The following is a 16,684-nucleotide window of genomic DNA, read 5'->3' as shown; positions in this document are numbered from 1 at the left end:
CCAGAAGATACTGCTAAACAGAAAAGTTAATTTGCTGGTGGAGCTTAACAATTTTATTAAACTCAGGGAAATAAATCCGTGATGTGTGCACTTGATAACAAAAATTGACTATAAGAGAAATTAATAGCAGGTAGACACTGACAGTATGTTAAAATAAAGGCAAATCTCTTGTTTTGCAGCTACTTCCATACCTCCAGTCCAACCTTACAGGTTTTAAGCACTTGGAAATTCTCAACTTCAGGAATGGAAGTGTGATTGTGAACAGCAAAATGAAATTTGCCAAGACAGTGCCATACAATATCACAGAAGCAGTACACTGTGTTTTGGAAGATTTCTGTGATGCTGCAGCCCAACACCTCAATTTGGAGATTGACAGCTATTCCCTGGATATTGAGCCAGGTAAGATTGCATTACTAATGTATATGCAAAATCAAAACTCAGCAGACAATTTTTTTTCAGACTGTTGCAGCTTTAGAAGTATGACTGTCTTGTAAATAACCACATGAGCAACAGCCTCCCAGAGACAGGGGGTTAGAAGACAAAAAAAGATGTTGCAAATTCTCTGCAGATGTGTTTTCATACTGTAAGGAAAAGCTGGGTGGAGCTGTTGGGCTGTGCATGTTCAGCAGCTGCTTCTCAGAGACAAATAGAGTGATCTCTAGAGCTAGTGCTGGGTGAAGACAGGTGCAAGAAATGCTCATGTGCAGCTTTCAGGTGTGTATGCAAGTCTTGCACTGGAGTATGGAAACATAATTTCTGATTATTATTGCAATGTTTTAAGCAAACCATGGTTTAGAGCATCATTAAATAGTTTTTAAAGGGATACAGCATTTGAAACAAAATGAGACAATATTTAGAAATAACTGGATTCTACAGATATTCACTAATTGGAGCATGACTTCCTGTAGTACTCCATAGATTTGTAATTCTAGAATCCCTCTGGATTTATATCTTTCAAATAAGTTTATAGTCTTTGTTAAACAGTAGAAAGTCAGTAACTACACATTTGGACACTATTCTTATGTCAAAAACATTTTCAAAAACTACAGTGTTTTATAAAATTAAAGCCTGAATCTATTTTCAGGGTCTGGTAATTATTTCAGGGATGAATTTAATTTCATTGTCATGGAGAACAATAGCAAAGGTATGAAGATGCCTTTAGGAATTTTGATTAAGCTGTCTTTTTATGTACAGATCTATGACAATTCTGGAACAAAAATCCATTTGCCATCCAGGCAGGCAGTTTCTAACCAGTTTTCATTTTAAGAATATCTTTGTGGCCACTAAAAGCATAGGTAGCTTGTGGTAAAGAATGTTAACAAAATCACAGTATTCTACCCTTCAAATACTGCCATGATAAACTGAAGCTTGATGAATAAAGTATTAAATTAGTTCGTTATATAAAGAGAGAACTTTGGGCTGCCATATGTTCCCTGCTTTAGTAATAAATTTTCATTAAATAAAAATTAAAATAAGAAATATTCTAAAATGCAAATTCAGAAAAAAATTTAAATCTTTCCATCTAATATGCTTTACTGATATGGTATTTCAACATTAATTCAAGAAAACAGTGTATTACAGAGTTTGTGGAGAGAGCTGTTTTTGTGATGCTTATAAGCAGTAGTTTAGAGTCAAAATAGAAGAAACTGTGTTTACAAAGTCAGTATATGCCAGTACAGGTGTTTCAGAGCCTGATGTGTTTATCATTTCAGAAAACAAAAAAATAAACCCCAACCTGTGTAGCAAGTTAAGGTGATATAATCAAATTGCTCTTTATTGTGAAACTGAGAGCCATCTAGTGGTAATGATGTTCTACCAAAGTAAAACATGGATGGGAGCTGACAGTCCAAAATCTGTATCAACAGTCAGCATCTGCAGAGGGCTGACTGCACTGGTCATAAATAACACCATAAAAATTAATTTTAAAAATACCAGCACAAAATATTTCATTAATCTAAAGGAAGTGGAAATAGAAAATATAACAAAGTATGCACATATGTGTTAAGGAAGATGAAATATTATCATAAAAACTCAGCCCAGCCAAATTCTCAAGCCAAGCTTTATTTATTTTTTGGAGTTTATGTGTGCTCACAGTCCAGGAGCAAAGGACATACCAAACCAACATGCACATTGCACATAGCAAAGGGAAATTGTACATGCTAAAACCCACTAGTCAAAAATTCAAAACAAGAAATAGCCATAAAATTATCAAGGGATTCTAAGTGAACGGCTCTGATGGATTCATTTCTACCACTGAAGCATATCCCACTGTGTGTCTGATATATCCAGTACTCCTATAAAAATGCAATCCTCATTTTTCATTTAGTGTTACTGAACATCTAGTATATAGATCATGTATGGCTACAGAAGAAAACTCTCAGCCCAGTTATAAGCTGCAACTACCAGTGCAAATCTCCCTTTTAAACTACAGAATTATAAAGGGCCACATAACCCAGCTCATACCTGTATATCTGCTCTCATTCTCTCATTTCCTTATCTGCTCTCTTTTCCTACCTTTTTCCAATTTTTTTTTCCTCTTTCCATTTCTTGGTTCATACACCTTACTGGGGCTGTTGATGACAAAAACCAGATTTGTATCCCCTGGTCTGCTTCTCACCTTTTGCCTACAAAAGTTTTTGCCCCATGGTACACAGGAAACAGGCTCCATGAGACAAGACAAGGATGCAGCCCTGCTCCTCATCACCCCACCAGCACAAGCTGGGTTGAGGGGTTGAGCACTGGATTAAAATCACTCTTTCTGGGTATTTTTTAAAATTCATTTCTAGTAAGAAGCAGAGAATGGAAAAGGAAAAGCAGGCTTATGTAACAGCTGTCTCTGATTTGGGCCTTCTGTGAACATCAGCAGGGTCCTTTTACCTTAATCTCACAGGGGCATCTTTGACTAATATTTAAAAAACAAAACAAAACAAAAAAAAAACTATGCTTTTTGCTTTCCACGCAAGCCTACACAATATTAACATACCACAAAACAAAAAAATCTTAAACAAACCCCCCCAAAAATAACCCCAAAAACCAAAAAACCCTAAAACCCAAAACAACAAAAAGAACAAACAAACAACAAAAAACTAAACTTAAAAAAAAAAAAAAAAAAAAAAAGAAAAAAAAAAAAAAGGCTCCCAACACTACAAAGCCTGTAAGCATATATTTTCTTTGGAATATGACAGTGTTTCTACATTGCAGGTCTTAGTATTGCGCAATATTCAATAATCTAATTCCATTCCTCTGTCATGTCCTGGATTATGTGTTGAAGACCATTACAGTTGACATTATTTCTCACAGATGAGGCTGTAGCACAGAATCCATGGGTATGACAATAGCACTCGCAGCAAAAACAGAGTAAAAACATCCAAATGTGAAAATCCTTGTCAGTGAGATGGAAATAACCTCCCTGCTCAGCAGAGATGGGGTAAATCAGTGCAGATGTCAACATGAGCTTGCATGCTTGCTGTGTCCTGAACAGGAATAAGGCTGTGTGTCCTTTCAGGCTGGATGACATCCTCCTATTAGCACGCCCAAGTGGGGGCAGGCCAGTAAACATGAGCTGTTTTCTCTGCTGCCACAAGCCCTGCCAAGGCCCTTTGGGGTAATGCTTCAGTTAATGATTTCCCCATCCTTTACAGCTGATCAGGCAGACCCCTGCAAGTTCATGGCGTGTGACAAGTTTTCCGAGTGCGTGATGAACGAGTGGACCAAGGAGGCGGACTGCCTGTGTAAGCCTGGCTATGCCAGCCAGGACGGGCTGCCCTGCCGGAGCCTGTGCGAGCTGCAGCCCCACCTCTGCCTCAACGGGGGCAAATGCGAGCTGGTGCCCGGGAGAGGAGCTGTCTGCAGGTAAGTGGACTGATGGATTCTGTTAGCAGCCCCACGAGCTACGCTAATAAGCCAAAAGCTCGACAAAGAGATGCTGCAAGTCACTCTGCAAACACCCTTCTGAAGTATAAATAGTCCCACCGTGGATAAATCCATTTCTGCCTGTTAGTATACACAGAACATTATGATCTAGTTATTTTTAAAGATGCTTCAGAAATTTATTAGGAATTCAGCATCATTGGCAGAGATGACACACACAAAGGCATGCATTCCTTTCAGATTTCCAAACACATTTTGGAAAAATGAAATAACACATTCACAGCTTTGCTACTGAGTACATGGCAGCATTTTAAGAAATCACATTTTTCTAATATGTATTAAAAAGGAAATCTTTATTCATATAGACTGTGATTCCAGACCACCCAATAAAGCACAGGAAGGCTGAAGCTGCTTTCAGGGCTTTCTGGGAAAGACTTGAAGATTAGCAGCTCTTCCTTAGTGCAAATATATTCCTTAAGGGTTTTTAAATGGAATCATCTTAAGTCAACACTGAGAACTACACAGTACTTGAACATATTAACTCTCTTTTACAAAGTATCGAGTTACTTCTCATTGTAAGACTCGACAATTCAGAGCATTATGTGGAACTAGAGATCAGCACAGAGTAGCTGACCAGCCATGTACACAAGCAAGAATCAAATTACAATTCTTGCATTTGTTTATTCTCTTTTAATACTTTGACTTGATTAATGTATCATTGATTAATGATACACCTTTTATCTTACTTACAATTAACACCAAAAAATAAGACCACTTATTTTTTATATTATTCAGAAGAAATTATTCATATTTCAATATAAGGAGAAATTATTCAAATTATTCACTGTAAAAACCCAACTACCAAAATTAACTTTCTTCAATGGACATCACAGAAATTATATTGAATTCACCACAGTTATTGCCCAATTCCTGACTTTCAGAGTCACAGTACAGCAGCTGCAGCATTTAGAACTAGCCTGTGACCTAGAAAGGTCCGTTTCAAAATTTTGCTGAGGTAGTGAGGGGTCTGACCTACTCCAAGACTGATGCACTAAGGAAAACAACCCTTTTCCCATTAGAAAAACTTGATGTACAGATAAAAATAAACCATCATGAGGAATTATAAAAGCATTAAAAATAATAAATGAAATTTTTTGTGAATTATAACAAGTCACAAATTCCCACCAGTGTGGGACTGACAGCTTGTGCAAACTTATACAGTCAGAGAAAAAATTATGGCCTACTATTTGCACTTCTGTTCCATGTAAATTCACTTTCCTCTTGTCTTAGTAGAGTCTTGCTATTTGTAGTAGAACTCTCATTTCAGACCTTGCTTCCCTGAGTGAAGTCACCAGTAAACAGAATATAGGCTTCAAAGATGTGTTCAGATATTATCTTCAAACACACATGAACTTCTAAGGTTCTAAACCACAAATGTTACCAGTGGGGCTAGAAATTTGTCAGAGATATTTAAAATGCATTATTTCCTTAAAACTTGTAGGTCAGCAAGGAATATAACAGTATCTTTTTATTTAAAACTCACTCTCACAAATGTAAAAACATTATCTTTCCCTATCATCAATCACATTATTTTCATGCAAATACTTAATTACTTGTAGTGAAAATAATGAGTTCATATTACGTTGCAGATTTTCCTTTCTTTTTGTTTAAGATACTAAGTAATTTTTGTCTTGAAGTTTTGTACATTTTTTCTCTTCCTTTCCTTATTTTAGATGTCCCGTACGTAGACACCAGCTTTACCAAGGACAGCGCTGTGCAAAATTTGGTCCAGAACCCACACAACCCTTCATTTTTAAACATCTCATTCTTGGCTTAGGAAGTCTTGGTTTTCTTTTCATCATTTTAATTATTAAGATAAGAAGAAAATGCAAAAGAAACTCTAACTTGCAGTAAGATGCTCACAATCTTTCCCTTCGCATTTCAAAATATTCCTTTTGTTTCTTTTGCAATTTAAAATCTTACCTAAACAAAAATGTTCTGCATTGTAGAAGTCCTACTCTCAGCAGCTGCAATTCAGAAAATGCTGTAAGGATTAATCCTGCTTTTGAACACGATGAGCCCCTATCTAGCTTTTGTCACACGACTTGCAGTGTAAGTGCTTGTCTCAGTTCCTCAGAGATCCTTGATCACGAAGCATTACATGAACTTGAAAACACAATTCAGCCTGGAGGTAAACTGCATGGAAATCCCTTTCTCATCCCTCAACAAACAGTCCCACCTGAAATAACAGATCCACCTTCATGTGTTAACTCCACAACTAAACCAGACTTGAAGCTACACTCTTGCTTGGCAATTTCAGAACTGAAAATACTAACACATTTATTGTTTCCACATTTACTGCAGTGTAGGTCTCATAACAGGACTGTAGAACTGCTCTTCTTACAGCTCTCTTGCATGGCTCTGGCAGTCTGTCCTATCTGAGTGCTTTTAGTCTCATTATTTAGTTATCTTATTTAGAGAAATAATTAGTGGTTTGGTTTTTTTACTCTTGTAGGTCACCAGATGAGTTTACAAAACCAAGACTGACAAGTTAGTCTCTGGAATTCTTCATTTCCAGCACCAGCCAGACAAAACCAAGGTTTGTGTCTATTTTCAAGAACCTTAAAAATCTGTTGTGTCCCATTGTCAATGTTACCACGGCGCCTCTTTGTAGTAACTCCATACAAAGAAAAGCTCTGATTTTTTTGATGCTTGATATGACAACTACATTTTCTGCTTAAATGTTTTTATGTAACGAAGCTCTATTTTGTATAACCATGTGCTAATGTAGCAGTCACTGGAACCTGTGAAGGAAGAAGAAATACCTGAAACGAATTAACACAAAATGCAGTCCAAAGGGGAGGTTTAAATAGCAGTACTAGATCACCTAAAATTTCACATCACTCAGTCTAGTTAAGCTACATAAAGTTTGACAAGTAGGAATTCTAATTTGAGCAAAATACTGCTCATATCTCACGCCTTATTTCAGGTTTTGCAACTTGAAACCCCTCGTATCTTTGTAGGGGAAAAAAAAAGGACAGAAAGAAGAAAATCTGAGTAAAAAAGTCCTCTAAAACTGGCAGACTGTTTCTGATATATCTGAGTATGTCCTCTTGATAGGTACAAAAGAAAAGCTTTTAGTTAGCCATTTTAATTTTCCTGAATTACAGCCCAATTAGGAAAAAAAAGGTTTTGCTATAGCTGTCAGCACCCAGTGTTATTGTGGGGAATATCAGTACAGGAGTGCCCTTGGCACTAGCTGAACATTATGGAAGGCAGGACACCATCTACGTGAATCTTGGGCTCCTTACATGTTTATTGTTATGTAAATAAAGGAACAAGCAAAGATACCATATAGAAAGATTTATTGTCATTGATCATCATACCCAGGTGTGGTTTCTTCAAGTACTGTGGACACAGTTACAGACTGAGCTGAAAATGAGAGGACTGGAAGGCAAAGATAGAGATGAACAAAACAGCAGGCAGTAGCAGTCTGGAAAAGCTCAAGAATGAACTCACTTCACTACTCCTAAAAGCACAAGCACAGATGTTTGCAATTAGTATTTTACACTCCCCGTAAAAGAAATGAGCCTGTGGGCAATTGTAGACCAATAAACTTTCACAATAGCTAAACTACTTAAAACCACTACATAGAAAAGCATTAAATATTTTATTAAAGTAATAAAATGGTACATCTGTGAAAGAAAACCAGGTCTGTGTCATCTAGACCATACTTGAATTGTCAAAAGTACATTGACAAAGCTCTTCTCAAGATCTAGTTAAATAGATTAACTTAGTGAAAAATCCAGCAACTATAAAACTGAAATGGGCTTAAAAAAATTAGGTGGCTATTTTTCACTGTTACTTAAGTTCACAGTGATTGTTTACATCACCCTTAGATTCAACATGTTTTTAATGATTTGAAAAAAAGTTGATGGCAGAAGAAAATGAAAGAACAGCTTTCATTAGCTGAAAATAAGAGGAGCACTTTGATTTCAAAATCTAGAAAACTCCTTCAGGACTAAAATTTTTAAAATTGAATATGGCACTTGAACTGAATTTTCAGGAGGAAGTGCCTCTCTACCGCTCATAGGTCAAATTGAGAATTCAGTATTTAAATTCTGGTTTGCACTGTCAGCAGTGACAGCTTTTTAGTTTGTATTATCTCTGTATTTATAAAGGCATATACAAAAATAGGCAGAAAGTTCCAGTAGAAGCTGAAATAACCTTCAAATCCTTCTAAAATATGAAAAAAAAATTCCAGTTTAGTTATAGAATCATTGCATGGAAAATTACTGCAAAACTTAGTTATCCGAGGGGGTTTTGATTGGGGGGAGTTCAATTAGTCAATTTAGTCAGTTAACATATCCAGGGATTCTGCATCCACAACTTCTCTGGGCAATCTCTTCCAGTGCTCCACCACCCTCACAGTTAAGAATTTCTTCCTTACATCTGATCTAAATCTCTTTCAGTTTAAAGCCATTCCCTCTAGTCCTATCACTCCCTGCCCTTGCAGAGAGTCTCTCTCCCTCCTTCTTGGGCCCTCTTTAGGTACTGATAGGCCACTAGAAGGTTCCTCTGAAGCCTTCTCTTCTCAAAGCTTGATTCTTACAATGAACTACAATTATCTGAAGAGATTTTAATGTAACCTTGCCTATTAGATAAATAGTACATTTTCAAATTCAATAATACTTTTCAAATGTCTTACAGGACTTTCTCTTATAGGTATTCAAGAAAGAAGGTCTGTATTATTCAGGATTGGACTTCAGGATGAGTATGAAAAAAAAAAAAAAAACAAGAATTCCTAAAGATACAATAGTTTGGCTCTAAAACCAATGCACATTTGAAAAAAAAAAAACAGTTTTACTAAAGGAAAGTAAATGACCAAGTTGAGCAGCTTTTGAGCATGTCTAAAATGCCTGGTAGGAAGTCCCCACTATTAAGATGCATGCATTAAGCTTCTGGTGCTTACACATCTTAACTGTTTTATTTAAGAGCTGAGTGCTAGAAACAGATTTTGCTGAGATGTGACATTTTTCAATATATTTTGTATGTTACAACCGTTCTGGTAAAAATGTCGATGGAACTTCAGTGCATTTCTATACCCCTTTATTAACCTTCCTTGCACAGACTGATGCAAATGGTGAAAGGAAATAAGACCTGTCATTGACCAAAGGTAACTTAAAAGCATTTGGGAACTTGTTCATTCCCTTCCTGAACACTCACATTGCAAATCACACGGAAGTTGGATTTAATTCTTCAGGGGTTTCTATGAACATCAGATTCCTATTTTTCTGTTAAGAAACACATCACTTTTACATATGTACATATTTACTTAACTTTAATTTCTGGTGACAGTGAAACTTTTGGGTTATCCTAAGACTTCAAACTTTTTGCTGCGGTACAATATGTGGGGTTCCATCTTTCCAGAACATGAGATCTATATTCACAAGCACCCTTCTGTGAGTAGATTAGAATTGCACATACCTACACTTTAGACTCAGTATCCACACAAATAATTTTGAGAGGTTACTGTTGGTTTTTGTAGGAGAAATCCAAGCAGACAACAAGTGGCCATTAAGTATTTTGTAGGCTTATTAATTTATGCACTATGAATCCACAATCCTGATTCAAGTATGAGCATTATTTTACCTTGAGTATCTTTTTCTTGAGTATGTGTATCTATTTATATTTTGCACCAGTGTTGTATTCAGGCACTTGTTTGCTGCTTGGTGCACACCAGAAGTCGTACTTACAGCTCAAACTGAGCTTCTACGAAGTTCATGACTATCCTGGATGGCAACTCCTCATCCAGATGTGAAACTTTTGTGCATTCAGGACAGCAGCTGATTTTAGTGACAATTCTTACTTCGGACCGTGCAGTTACCACAGCAAAGACTGAGCTTTAGTTCACCTTCCCAAGTCTGCTCAAAAGAACTGTTTACAAATTCCAAACAACTGCATGGACTTGCCTGCATAACCACTGGAACTGGTGACTGTGTACAAATGAAGGCAATGCACCAAGAATACAAGGTTGAGTTTCTACAGCTGAAATAGTGTTTTTACTTACTGTATTCAAGTAGGAAAGAAAAATAAAGAAGAAACCTAAGATGTGGTTTTACACAGTAACACTTCAGAATAAAATTACTTTAAAAGTACTTTTTGCAGGGCACTGGCAGTCATCCTTGCCTACAAATGCTAGCTTTTCACTATTGCTCATGTAAGCTAAGAATGCATTAAGAATGCTGATAGCATTCCATTTTTTTCCATTACAAATGTATTTTTCTATGTGTTTAGTTTATTTCAACTTACACTAGTTATCATTAGCCAGATTAAAAAATTAGTAATTTTAAAATGTGTATTTTAATAATGATTATTCATGATTGTATTTATCACTCTCAACTATTAATTACCAAATATATTTGCTGGACGTAAACCTTTTGTATTTCAATAAAACATAATAAAATTATTTACTTGAAAATTTCACAAGGAATTCAAGTGATACCTAATCTTACAATAAAACTCACGTTACTTTAAAAGTTATAGTTGGAGATAGAAGCCATAAGGAAACTGAGACAAAATTACATTTCCTACATAAAGTATGAATTAGTTGAATATTTTTAAATTTAAAAAAATCCACTCTGATTTGGCCCTTAAGATGAGAAAGTTCCCTAAGACTCTAAGGGCACACAAACAAAGAAAGCCCCACAAAAGCAATACCACATCTCCAACCCAAACATAAGTCTTCCCCCACAGCACACACATTCAGAGCAGCAGAGCTGGTGTCACCAGTCACTGACTGACACAATGTAAAATTAAAAAGATGCAGAGTACACTGCATAACAAACGACAGACATATTGGAAGTAATAGCAATAAATGTTTAAAAAAGTAGTAAAAGTAAAAAGTTACTTGTTTCAGTAGCTACTGAGAAATGAAGTATGAGATTTAAGATAAAAAAAATCAGAATTTACTAATATAAGAATGTTATTTTGGAAGAACACTTACCTTAGAAAGTAAAGACAAAATCTTTACTAGAATAAAGCTTTAAAAAGTAGGTTTAAGCACCAAAAATATCTCATGGAAAAGCAGCCGACAGTACCAGCAAAGGAATATTTTTATCTTTGTCATAACTTAATTAACCCTTATGTTTCAACTCTTCAAGACCAAACAGTAAGAAGATACAAGTAAGATTTCAACATGGAATGTGTTTATTTTTTATTTTTAATTTTCAGTACAGTATTAGGAGGTCATTTAAATACTTAAAGATTTTTGAGAAAACCGAGAGGATTCAACTAGGTAAAGAAAAACACAAACTTATCAGTGGATAAAAGACAAGTATTGAATGAGGTTAGGATCTTCAGAGTAGCATTCTCAAGAAAATGCATATTCCTGCGTCACCTACTCAGGAATGCAGCTTAGTGTGGTGACTCTCTTCCTCTCCTTTGTTTTGTGGAGCATTTTAGGCAGATCTCAACTATAAAGGACACCTTCACTGACAGGCAGGAAGAATTTTTATTTTTTTTAATGAAACACACAGAGAACCAAGCCAATGTGCTTTAAAACCCTGATTATAATTTTCTCTATAATTGCAGACCAGAAGGGCATCAGGTCATCCTACAGTCCTAAAGATCAACCCTCTCCCCTCTATTTGTATTCCCTCTCCAAATCAACCAACTATAATTACCTGACACAGTACAAGTGACCGTGGAAACAACTGGTAAGCAGTTAAATATTGTCAGACATGTAAAAAAACAAAAACTAATCTCAAACTGAAATCAATTAGTTTCACAAAAAGTTAAGTAAAACTAAGAGCAGAAGCTGCTTTTGGTGCAGAGTGAAAAAAAAGGGGGAAAAAAAGCAGCCTGCTACTGTGCAAACTAGAATACCCTGATTTCTGGAATGCATCCTCTGCTTCCCTCAGGCATACTTGTGGAGCAATGCTGAGAGGTGGAAACATCTCATTGGAGATGTCCAGTCACCAGATCTTCTTCCATTTTATTTTTCTGATAGTTCATAGTCATTTAGGAAAGAAGAATTTCCATACACTCCTTTCTGAAGAATAAATTTTCTTTCCAATGCCAGTCAAGAATATTCTGACATAACTAAAGGAACAGAGTGGAAAAATTCAGTTAATTTTATTTTAAGGTCCCTACAGGCATGTTTACACACATACATACTAAAATATTTAAGTACATATATGTGTGTATACCTACACGCACATGTAAGCATTTGAGGTTCTTCGCTTACTATGTTCAGTCTCATAAGATCCATGGATTTTTAAAGATATATACATTGAGATGGAATGTGTTAAGTCAAGCAGCTAAACCCAGACAGAAACAAACATAGGTCAGGTCAGTGATTTTAATTCCTTGGATCGCATGAGCAAGCACAGCTTCTTGCAGTGCTAAGTGTCCAGGAACTGGAAGTTGTCACATTGGGTTCCAATGCAATAACACATTAAATCACTAATCTAAATTTCATAAGCTGCATCTTTAAACTCATGCAACACTGTACAGGTTTGCACACAACTTTCCGACCAGCAGTCTGATGCACTTCACCTTTTATTTTCCAGCCAAAAATGACTGTTTCAGTGAAGAATTTGGGTAAAATGAAAACAATTTTCTCCTTTGCAATCACATGACCAGGAAGTATCACATGACCAGAAGCTGAGATTCCCTGATGCAGTGGGTGTGCAGAGAGTTAAATACCACTTGAACATCTCCACATTATTCCCGTAAGGAGTGCATTTGTAACAACAATCAGACTGTAGCACGCAACCACAATCTAAGGTCAGCAAAGAACTTTCTCTGTGCTACAGAACTACCCCTCTTGAAAATTAAGTATATTTATGCATTAAATATACTAAACTAAAGTTTCCAAGAGGTTTCAAACCGAGTAAGGAGTGAGGAAATTATTTTATAATGTAAGTAAACTGCCAATTAAAAAGGGCAAGAATTCATTTTTAAGTCAGGCTATGTAATTGCAGATCAAGCTTACTTATATTTTGAATTTCTATCAGAGAGAAAACAAATGGTCATGTTTAATTTGTTGAAATAATGGCCAGCAAAGTAAAGCAACCTTCACATAAGTGAAAGAGATGTGTGTTAAAACTGTATGAAATTAATTATTTCCACCCACAAAAACTCCCCAGACAAACTGCTTAATAAGGGAGCTATTACAAGCTATGAAACTTGACAGAGATTAATATACAGCTCAGCATCCAAATCACTGTGATATTTCAGTACACTAAAAATTGTAGCTATTGCATCAGCATATAGTAGTAAGATGCATTATGTTATTGGACCAATTTTTTACACAGTCTAACAAAAGGTACAGGCCTTATGTATCTTGTTACAGTTAAAGAGGATTTCTGAGGCTCAGGCCTCAATATTCAGTTAAGTTATACTGCCAGCAAAAAGCTGAACATATTTCCCTTAATGCTATCCTTAATCTTATATATCTTCAGATACAAGGCTTGGACAATTTAGTGTAATATATTGAAATTATACTATCTGGCTAAACAAACTGTCCAAGAATTGCTAACAGAAATGTGGAAAGAAAGTCTAAAGCAGATTTGTACTAAAGAGAGAGAAAAAAAAAGAATCTACAAGAGAAGTGGTATAAGCCCTAAAGAGCAGTACATTCTTTGAGGACCTCCAATATTACACTATTTTGACATATATGAATGCTTTTCTTGGAATGTACAGAAAAATGTTTCTCTTAAACCAAGACAGATAATGCATTAAACAGGAGCTTATAGGTCTCAAGTTTAGGAGGATTTCCCATTAGGTTCTGGAAAAACAAAAATCATTAAATACAGACACTAACCAGTTTGCAAATCAGGACATAAAATGTCTCAGATTATATAAAAGTATACTCCAACTTCTCCGTAACAGAAGTCAAAGCTAAGGCCTCACAATTCCAGTTATTAGAAATAGCATATTCTCTTTACTAGGCCACAACTTGAAGCCAACTACTCAGTGTTTTAAAGAAGGAATCTTATAAAAAGGTGGTTGCAGTGCAGTTCTTTGCAATATGTATCCAAGTACAGTCAGATTAGAGTTATAACAGAAACTGTTAAGGAAAATGCAACATATAAACAAAATGCAGCAAACTACACTGACTGAAGTTTTTTCAGGGTCCTCATACCTAGTAAAGTTCACTACACAAAGTAAACATCATGAAGTACAAATTAACAAACCACATGATTAATAAAATCTGTTCACTTTATATTAAACATCTCTACTCTGATTATAGAACGTTTTAGGCCCTCTGTAGCACAGAGGAACTCTTCCCTTTGTATCGCGGGCAAGGTTCTCATCTCCAGCGCTCCTGTGCTGAATGCCCAGTTATTTCAACAGGTTCTGCAGCATCGCCGTGGCGTAGGTAGGGCGAGCTTGTCTGCTTGCAATTGCATTTTGGAGATACTGGATGCCTCCACAGCGCTCCCAAATTTCTTCAAACTGTCTCGGTAAAATTTCAGCACCTCGCTTTCGAGTTAACCCAGTCTCTTCAAGATTAAGCTCACACATATCCATATCATCCTTACCTGAAATGGCAAAGGGAAAAAGAAAATATTGTTTACATCATTCAAAGCAGGTCCCAGCAATAAAGATTAGATACTTGTTAATTACATTTCCTCCCTGTAGATCTGGCTTGCTAGTAGATTTCAGAGCTTATGAGGAAGTCCTCAGATACAGGCATTTTTCAGTTTCCTATTTTTTGTTACACAGAGAACACTAAAGCAGTATGGGAATAAATGAGTATCAGATGCTGCAAATGCCTAAGTTGTGCTTAAAGAGCGAGCAAAAAGGAATAAAGGAAAGCACCTGAAAGATCATAATTTTGATATATTCCTCTGAAACTCATAACAGAATGGCAATTGCATTTGGATTACATATACTTTCAGCTTCAGGCCACTTCACAGTGAACTGATTTACTTGCGGTTAAATGTAGCAAAGCAACTAAGAATTTCAGACTTTGGATCAAGCAGCTGATCTGTCAGCCCACCATCCAAAACAAACAGTGTTTACCAAACAGGACCAACATAGGCAATCCAATGAAATTATATGAGTAACTCACAAACTAAATTGTCATCTTATTTTCATCAGGTACTCACGACAGCAGTGCTACTTTTAGCTATAGGCTTTGGCACTGAACAGCAACAGTTGGTATAAGGAATTCTACTTTAAATAATTTGCAGAAAACAAACTTTTGTTGCCAGTAAAGCATAATTCTGAAGTGAAACAAATTGGCTATGGCTTTTCCTCAGTCTCTAAGTTAAATACAAAAACTCAAATCACAGAACTGTAAGCAGCATTTCTTTCCCCAGTGTTTTCTCCCCTGCTCACTACCCTCCAGAAAAGGAGGATACATTTCACTACCAGATAAATTTCATTGCTACATTTATTTTAAATTTTTAAATTTAAAAAGCTATTCTCCCATACCAGCATAAAGCAGCAAAAATAGGATAAAAGCATCAGCTTGCTATTAGCCCCATGCAATGGAAAGACATTATAACATATACAAAAACTGTTTTGATACAAACTTCTTGTAGCTCTTTATAGTTAGCATAAAAATGATTAGAACTTTCCCAGAAAAACTGTGATTTTTATCTTCACGCTGTCTCCAGTTCATTGAATAAACTGAGGACTTGTAATAATAAAACCCTTTACATTTGGATTCCCACTCTATCCATGGCTTCCCAAATAGAAGTACGTGTACAAGTAAAACACAGGACCAGTTACATGTCTAAACGGTATTCTAAAACATATGGCCACCATCAGTGACAGTCCCAAATCCTCAAATTCTGCGAAGATAATAATTTGCGATGAAAAAAAAAATAATAATAAAAAGAACCTAGGAAACTTAGAACCTCACTCTCTTTTTCTAAAGTTCATTATCAACTCTGGAACTTTTCGAAGTTGCAATTGTGCTTTCAATACCAACCCGCTACAAGCAGAATGGGCGCCTTGTCAGGGTGAAGCTCCATCTGCCGAGCAATCCAGGGCCCATCAAAGTGTGCATACCACCAACCCTTCTTCTTGTTCTGGGGATCCTTGTACTGGTCCGCGGGGCGGATGAAGGGAATGCGGAAATAGCGCTGCTGTCTGTTTATTTCAATCTCTTGTTGTCTGCCTGGTAGCTGGGCTGCGGGGTTCTGTTGTGCTATTGTACAGAAACCCCCCCCAAAAATAAGTGAACAAAACCATTAGAAAACAAGAAAGTCATATTACTTACTTTATTAATCAGCACATTAAAAACAAACAAACAAAAAAACCAACAAAACAAACAAGAAAACAAATAAACCTCCCACCAGAATCCAAGAGATGCTCTCTGAATTCAAGGTCATCTGAAGTCTCAGCAAACCTAAAAAGCACTTCCATCTCATATAATGTGCATTCTGTTAATCACAACAGCTAAAAAACTGGTCAGAAAAGGCTCATGTTAACTGCTGTATCTACATGTTGCCCAAAGGCATGTTCAAACAAAACAAAGTATATAAAATAACATATTCTGCTTTAAGTCAATATTTAAGGTAAAACTTCCCATATAAAATTTCTTACCAACCAGAAACTTCTATTGTAAAGTATTGTAAAGTAATTGCTTTAGTTCAGTCCATTTCTTTGTATAAAAAGATCACAGTGCACAGAAGCATTTTCAGTTACAAACATACAAAGCATCACTTGATGTTTGACAGTCAACACAAAAGGATGTATAATTCTGTTAGAAAGTACTAATTTGTTAACAGAAATATTGACAATAAATACTGCTTATTACAAAGCTGCCACCAAACAATTTTCTGCCTAGATT

The 16,684-nt window shown here is 36.1% G+C and overlaps 2 protein-coding genes across 3 annotated transcripts in view; one reads left to right on the top strand and one right to left on the bottom strand.

Annotated features, from left to right (window-relative positions):
* Positions 1-6,417, top strand: part of IMPG1 (interphotoreceptor matrix proteoglycan 1) — a 50,590-nt gene extending 44,173 nt beyond the window's left edge. Inside the window, exons 15-19 of the mRNA XM_056486910.1 lie at positions 180-399; positions 3,642-3,852; positions 5,604-5,780; positions 5,880-6,061; positions 6,386-6,417. Of these exons, the coding sequence (XP_056342885.1) occupies positions 180-399; positions 3,642-3,852; positions 5,604-5,780; positions 5,880-6,061; positions 6,386-6,417 (822 nt within the window). The remainder of the gene's footprint in view (positions 1-179; positions 400-3,641; positions 3,853-5,603; positions 5,781-5,879; positions 6,062-6,385) is intronic.
* A 4,639-nt stretch (positions 6,418-11,056) lies between these two features.
* Positions 11,057-16,684, bottom strand: part of MYO6 (myosin VI) — a 101,742-nt gene continuing 96,114 nt past the window's right edge. For both annotated transcript variants that reach the window (XM_056486907.1, XM_056486909.1), the window contains 2 exons: positions 15,821-16,039; positions 11,057-14,420 (listed from right to left, as the gene is read on the bottom strand). In XM_056486907.1, coding sequence (XP_056342882.1) covers positions 14,221-14,420; positions 15,821-16,039 — 419 coding nt within the window. In that variant the 3' untranslated portion in view covers positions 11,057-14,220. The remainder of the gene's footprint in view (positions 14,421-15,820; positions 16,040-16,684) is intronic.

The sequence above is a fragment of the Oenanthe melanoleuca genome, chromosome 3 (assembly GCF_029582105.1).
Source record: "Oenanthe melanoleuca isolate GR-GAL-2019-014 chromosome 3, OMel1.0, whole genome shotgun sequence".
Taxonomy (NCBI): Eukaryota; Metazoa; Chordata; class Aves; order Passeriformes; family Muscicapidae; genus Oenanthe; species Oenanthe melanoleuca.
The sequence above is the reverse complement of the archived record's forward strand: the minus strand, read 5'-3'. Positions and strand labels throughout refer to the sequence as shown.